The 7,706-nt window shown below is 34.4% G+C and overlaps 1 protein-coding gene across 1 annotated transcript; it reads right to left on the bottom strand.

The window, feature by feature from the left end:
• Positions 1-331: 331 nt before the first annotated feature.
• cetp (cholesteryl ester transfer protein, plasma) lies at positions 332-6,511 on the bottom strand. The gene is made up of 16 exons (XM_026287410.1): positions 6,165-6,511; positions 5,859-5,970; positions 5,633-5,764; positions 4,123-4,193; positions 3,930-4,017; positions 3,675-3,744; positions 3,466-3,526; positions 3,269-3,360; positions 2,988-3,167; positions 2,435-2,485; positions 2,118-2,267; positions 1,862-1,929; positions 1,697-1,739; positions 1,157-1,226; positions 993-1,078; positions 332-846 (listed from the first exon to the last, which is right to left on the bottom strand). Exons 1-16 carry the CDS (start codon positions 6,292-6,294, stop codon positions 769-771), a joined length of 1,482 nt encoding a protein of 493 aa, XP_026143195.1. The 5' UTR covers positions 6,295-6,511; the 3' UTR covers positions 332-768.
• Positions 6,512-7,706: the final 1,195 nt, after the last annotated feature.

Raw genomic sequence — 7,706 nt, 5'->3', positions numbered from 1 at the left:
AATTGAAGATCAAATAAATTATGTTTTAATTTTAAGTGATTGTACGATACAATACAATATAATACAATAAATTTAGCGTTTATGCTGTTAATTAAAAGTATATTTTTATGCTGATTGAGCTGCGGAATAGATTTAAAAGTGTCCGTAACGCATCAAAAACACCGTTACATAAAGTTCTTCAGTGACGCTTGTCGTTATAATGCATTTCTTTTCGTGCGAGGGAGTGCATTTGAGGACAGGAGTGTTGATATGTATAGAATGTTGACCTAGTGGTGATATAAAATCATTGCACCCCTTATAAGGACATCAAGATGCAGTCGGGGAAAACCGCTTTGTATACATTTAGGTTTAATTGAAGTAAAAATAAAACAGAGCAACATAAAAGAGTTGAAGACTGTAACAGAAGATTTCATTCAGAAGAAAAACAGGTTTAACCAGAAACGTGTAACACATAGCCTAATTATATGTGACAACACCAGGAAATGTTTAATAATGGTAATACAATCTCCACATTTTATTATGGAGGTCATGAGATCATATTACTGAAGGTCATAAAACTAGATTATTGTGATTCACATTTTCATATTAACAACAGTTTGAACACTGAACAGCTACACAAAGCATTAAAGATCTTTACATACCAGCTATAATGGCAGAAAGGCAGTTATAATACAGTCATTCATATTTTTGTTTACGTGATGTATGTGTGCACATCTGTAAATGTTTTTGCATGAGAAAGACACCATACAGTCAATAGAGACAGGACTGTCAATTCAGCGTCCTTTTGAGGAATTCCACCAGCAGATGATGTGGAAAACCAAAATCCAGCTGGACTATCACATACCCCTGTACAAGCACAATTAAAGAAACAAAACAACAATGTAACCATTCAAAGTGTTCAAATGATTTTGTGATACTCTGCTGTATCATATAATGTTATGTGGCCAGTGTTAAATACAATCAGAGGATATTTAAAAGTGTAATATACTCACATCCTGAGGTAAAACTTCAGGATTGATGATGTCAAAGAGATTGAGCCCCTGTTCATCCATCAAAGCAGTTAATTCTGGCTCCAGGTCTGAGGACAGAGATCAAATATGACGAAAGGGACACATGATTGACATGCTGACTGCTTGGCCATGGTGGTCAGACTTACATGATATGACTTTGGGGATTCCCATTTTTTCCACAGCCTCCTGAAGATAGCTTCTCAAGTTCTCCTCCATCTATAAGGAGATCATGTAACATTTATGAAAAAAAAATATACATTTATAACAAATAAAAAAAAAACACTATAACATAAAATAATGTATTATACTGTAATATGTGACCCTGGACCACAAAACGTTAAAGTCTTAAGTCACTGGAGTATATTTTTAGCAATTGCCAAAAAAAACATTGTATTGGTGAAAATGATAAATTTTTCTTTTATGCCAAAAATCATTAGGATATTAAGTAAAGATCATGTTCCAGATTCCCCAGATTCCAGATATAAGAGTTTCAGCTTTCAGATGATGTATAAATCTCAATTTTAAGAAATTGACCCTTATGACTGGTTTTGTGGTCACAAACAATATAATATAATATAATATAATATAATATAATATAATATAATATAATATAATATAATATAATATAATATAATATAATATAATATAATATAATATAATATAAAAATAAAGTGCTTTATTCTCACCTCAGTGGGTCCTTCTGATGTGGAAACTTTTGTTATAGAAATACTAAGATGGTCACAAAAAAGAAAAAAAAAATACTTTAAATCAGGCACTGAAATTTGAAATCCTAACACTTATTTTTTAGGTCATTTTCTAGAATTCATCTATATATATCCTTTATAACTTACCGCTCTGCACTGGCCTTAAGAATTAGTTTCTTCTCTGCATATGAGGCATTAACAACAACTGTCACATCCTGTAATCACAGATCCAATAAAAACCATATATGTATTTTGTCATCTATCTATCTATCTATCTATCTATCTATCTATCTATCTATCTATCTATCTATCTATCTATCTATCTATCTATCTATCTATCTATCTATCTATCTATCTATCATCATCATTTGCTTATATTAGGGCATGGTGTGTTTTAGCTTACTGTCTCAAAATAAAGAGTTGGCATGACTTGACTGTCCAGTAAGAGTTCGACTCCAGCCACTGATCTGACAGATGTGCCCTCTGTGGTGGTCCACATGTGTGGAACTGACACACTCCTCGCCTTTAACATCGCACCCTCGGAAGACAGCCACTAAAGAGAAAGTAAAAAGCCATCACACTCCTACAAACACAGAGGTGCATTTCGAAATGGCAGTTGGTGTGCTACAAATGGAAAACAATTATTTGCATGTTGGCAGTATAAAATGCGAGAGTCATTTCCTCCCATCGTTTGAATATTGTAATGAGTGTGTTTAGTACCTTGTTCAACAATTCAGGCCTGGCTGAGGACAGCTCTGTCTGAAACAGATCCTGCAACAGATAGACACAAGAAAATATGCCTCAAAACACTTCTTAGCTTTATATGAGGGTTATTAGTAAACTAAAACTAAATCTATAAAAGACATGATTTTATTTTAGCTAGTTGCCAAAGCAACATGTCTCATGTTCATATAGTTTAAGTGTATTAAACTTAAAAATTAAATTTTTTACAATAAAAAAACAGACATATGAAAAGGAAAAATTGAAAAGACACCTAAATTAATAAAGCTAGAATTAAAATAAAAATACAACATTAAAATAAAATGCAAAATCTAAAAAAAAAAAAAAACTGTATCAATTATACTAAAATGAAACTGCATCATGGGCAGCTTGTCATTTTTAGATATGATAACAATATGCTCGCTATTTGCTCAAAAGCATCACCTATAGTCAGAAAAATATATATATTACACCTAGACAAATCACATAAAAAAAAAAAAAAAAAATATATATATATATATATATGCCTCCAAAACATCTAATTATATCATACCGTGAGTTCTGTTCCAGAGATATTGCGAATAAACCGTCCATCATGGTGTGCAGCGGACATTAGCGGGTCTAGAAGCCCATCAGAAATCCAGAAGTTCAGCATGTGTTTCTCGGTCAGTTGGGATGGGTTAAACACAGAGGTACTGAGGTCAGATTTCGTATTATTGTAAATAACCAACCCCTGTGCATCAGAAAAACAACAGTAACCACATCAAAGGATTTGAACAATGGATTTGCATTTGTTTGAAGGCAGTTTTGAATATAATATCTTTGTAATCAGACCTTATGGTATGATTCAATATAATTAGATTTGATGATCGGGGAAGAAGTCACAGAGATATCCACACCAATGTCACCATCACTAAGAAACAGTTCTGATCAGAGAGAGAGAGAGAGAAGTTGCATTATAGCAGAAACAACCACAAAACCACATAAGGCTTTGACATAAAGAAACAGAATATGAGAGCTCTGTGTTTTACCTGCTTGCTCCTGTATGAAGTCTGCTAGTATGTTAGCTGCATTGTTTATTTCCTTACAGATCTGTTAGAGAAAGGAAACCTGATCATTTTGTTAAACAGATGGACAGTATACTAATGGTGTATAAGACTTTGCTCAGATCTAATGTTCTGTTTTACCATTTGAAAAATTAGAGCAGAATCATATAGAACAAAATGCTAGACACACTCACCTGTGACTTCACTACTAACTTCACTGTGAAAGTAACAATATCTGTGAATATTCTTTTCAGCCAGCCAGGCCTGCACAAAGTCAAAATGAAAGTAATTTAAATGAGCAGCACGTATGGAAGGAAAATATGACAACTGATCTCCAGGAAGTGTTCTTTACTCACAGGCGAAGACAACTGACTTTGACCTAGATCTAAATCAAAAGATATAAATGATCCGCTCTAGAGTGTCTCAGTAATGTGAAATGTTGAACTCACTCTCTGTCTCCCTGCAGGAGCAGCTTCAGTTTGTGAAACGTGAGGTAACAGTCTGACGTGTCTGCAGCCACTTTGCCCTTTCCACAGTCTAACACACAAACACAAAACAACTTTTTCAGAGAAAAGTAGTCAATTTCAAGATTAAGTGTGCAATGCCAAATATAACTGTCTAAACAGAATGGGATTCACTCACATAGTTTTGGATTGATGACCAGGTCGATTTGCGACTCAACTTCAAAATCCACTGACTGTTTTAGGTCGAGTCTATATAAGAAAAAACATGGCAATGTTACTTTCATGCAAACAGGCATCGGTTTTACTATAGTGTTAGAAAAAATTGGTAAACATTGTTTTCTCATAAAGCATTAGAGGCACAAATTCCATGTTAAAAACATATTTCAAAAGTAACTTTTCCTTAAATGACATAATTTGGAAACAAATAATCTCATTGCATTTTCTCATTTATTCTCATTCAACCCTGATACCCAAACAGATCAAATATTTTCTTTAACTTATGAAAAATGTAGTTTACATTACATAAAAATGTATTTTACATTTTTTAAATGCAATATTCTTTAAAGGTGCAATGTGTAAATTTTAGCGGCATCTAGCGGTGAAGTTGTGAATCGCAACCAACGGCTCAGTCCCCCGCTCACCCCTCCCTTTAGAGAAGCTACGGTGGCCGACACAGTTAAAGATGTCATCGCATCGACAGCAGCGAGCAATGACATTTCTTTACAAAGGTAAATCAAGGAATTATATTTACTTAATTATTCAATAAATAGATGTTATTGCAAATGTTAATGTACTTCACTGCACATCACTGTGTCAGTGTTTTATTCGCAAGAACAACAAAGTGACGAAACGCGCTCTGTAGAGCAGTTTGTCCATTTAGGGCTACTGTACAAACATGGTGGCGACTTCCATGTAAGGGGACCCACGGTGTATGTAGATAGAAATAGCTCAATCTAAGGTAATAAAAACATTACGGTTCATTAAGAAATATCTTTATACACCTCTGAAAACATATATTGTAGTTCTGTAAATAGATTGAGTTAAATATTACATATTGCATTTTTAAAAAGGTCATCATGCCATGCTTTTCTGCCAAATAATTCTCAGGTTACATTTTCTCAATTTTTCTAAATGTTTTGTTCAACCATGTTTTCTAAACATATGTAAACATATGTAATTTAAACAGATCTCTTTTTTTTCTTAATGGTGAAAAAAGTTAAAGTTAAACAGCAATAAAGCTTAATAAAAAATTTACAAATTAACATTCGTTCTCATCAAGGTAGTTTATATTGAGCGACAGCTACTGTAAATCTAGTGACAATTAGATATTCTGTCCGAAATGTCTTTTTGGACAATAGATTTTTAATGTGTATTTAATGCTTATTTATTTTAAATATCAAAAAATAAAAATAAAACTGAAAGCCAAGCAGCTTCTTTAAAAGACCATTTGTTGAAAAATGTCATCATTTTGACAAAAAAAATTTTTTTAATAAATACATAAAATAATTGTGATGCTGTAACTGAAATTTAAGCGTGTGATTTCTTTACAGGCTGACCGGAAGGAACCTTTAAGTTCATATAAAAACAAAAGATAATAATTTCATAAAATCTAGGGCACGGGGTTAAACCACAGCTGTGCTATTGCAGAAACCTGACCCTGATATGTGGTAATAAACAGAAACACTCACAGCCAACTGCCATATCCATAGTTGAGGGTCCCTTTGAATACAGCAGAAACATTTGAAATGGAGATCCCTATTCCTTTATTCTCCATCAGCTCAAACTCACTCTTTCCAATGGACAGGTTATAGATCTCTAAGCTGTGGGTGATGTCGGAAGAAGAATATCATAAGATACAAGATGTAACACAGACGAGGACCACATAACATGTCATCAAATTCAGGAGTCCCATACTTGTGGAATCCATATTTCACCGTCCCAAAGCCTATTGATCGTTGCCCCTCTACGCTGGGATATTTGGCATGCTGAAAAGCGGCCTGTATCACTTCAGTAGTTTTCTCATTCACTGAGGAATCAAGGAAGGGAGATATTTATTCTCTAGTCCAGAACAATATATATTAGATTAAAATCTCAGGAGACACTTCAAGTAAATATTTTAGGCCTCGCTTTGAATGAATTATGTTGCAAAGTAATGAACTTCGAAACATACTCACAAGAAACATCTGGCTACGGTACAGAAATCAATGAGGGTGTACTTACGAACTACCGCGGCGGGATGGGTAAGCCTGCAAACTACTCCTGTAAACCTGTAGGCAGCGGGAGGATCCAGACAACAACAACTAATATTGACCAGAGCAAGAACCAGGAGCAGTGCAGCACTCCTCTCCATCTTAACAAATCTGAAAAAACACAGATGAGCCCCTCTCTTTTACAGATATTCAGGCTTCTCTTTCAAAAGAGCTCTGTTTCCATTCAGCAAGTGTCTGAGGAGGAGGGACACTTCCAGATCCAGAGGTATAGCCTCAAAGGAAGAGGGGGGTGGATAGGCCCTGTAATGTCTGATTTGCCATGTCCCTCTTCTGGAGAATATGCAGCTGCCTCTGGGGTCGACTAGCACATATTGCTCAAGGTTATTGGAGGAGTCAACAGTGCACAGGGACAATTTTGTGTTTTTCCGAGCATTCTGCTGTACAGAACAAACAAAAGATAAGGTCAGAGGACAGAGAAGACAGGAGCAGGCCAAAGTCCATGTAGATGGACAAGCTCATGAGGAGGTAGGTGTAAAGTGCAGACAGAATATCCTTTATTTACTTCACCGTTTTAGAGTAGTCCATTCATTTCTGAAAATGGACACATGTAGATAAATAATAGAAATCCACTGGGACATCATTAACACAGAAGTCCACAGGAAATGGCTAAGTTTGGTGAAAAATAAACATGTTGACAAGACACACGAAACGTGCTCTGATGCTAACCAGATGCAAACCAAGAATGTTAGCAGGTTTTGACAGCATGGGATGGGTTTTTGTGTAGTCGAGCTACAGTATTCATCAGAATGTCAGTGTATATGTGATACAATGCATCGTTGAATAGATAATTAAACCTTCATCAGTCCCTGGGGTCCAGCTTACCCCAATTGAATTTTCCTTTATTTAAAAAAAAAAGTGTTTCCTTCATCTCAGGGGCGTGAAATTCTGTGACTTTTCCTAAATAATATATCTAAATACACACACAAAATCTGCAGTTAAAAAAAAAAGAATCACAGTTAAAGGTCCACATTGAAAATGAATGGGAAAATTTTTCTTTAATTTATCAAAAAATGGAAACGAAATTGAACAAACTTTCTATCTCTCTCACACACACACACACACACACACACACACACAAACACACGTGTGTGTGACTGCAACAGAGAACATTTTTTTCAAATCAACAAAACTGGCATAAATCTGAAACATTTCCACACATAAATGAAGAACTAATACTAGAGCACAAAGGCAACATGGAACAGGCAAAAAAAAAAAAAGGTTTTATTGTTCTGTGCACTACTCACTCCTGTTCATTCCTGTTTATTGGTACTGTTGTTTTGTTTTGAATTGTGTATTTTTTTTTACTTTTTAAAATTCATCTCTTGTTCTAAAAAATATTTGTGATAAATAATTTCCTGAAATAAATAGAATGTGATTACAGTCATGTCTTTTTGTGGTGACTTGTAGCATTTCTAAAATGTATAATAATTTACAAAAGCAAATAATTCAAAATATATCAGACAACAACCAAAAAATATTTTTTTTAATGTAT

Source organism: Carassius auratus, chromosome 18 (assembly GCF_003368295.1).
Source record: "Carassius auratus strain Wakin chromosome 18, ASM336829v1, whole genome shotgun sequence".
NCBI classification, from domain to species: domain Eukaryota; kingdom Metazoa; phylum Chordata; class Actinopteri; order Cypriniformes; family Cyprinidae; genus Carassius; species Carassius auratus.
Note: the sequence above shows the minus strand (reverse complement) of the source record. Positions and strands in the feature narration are given on the sequence as shown.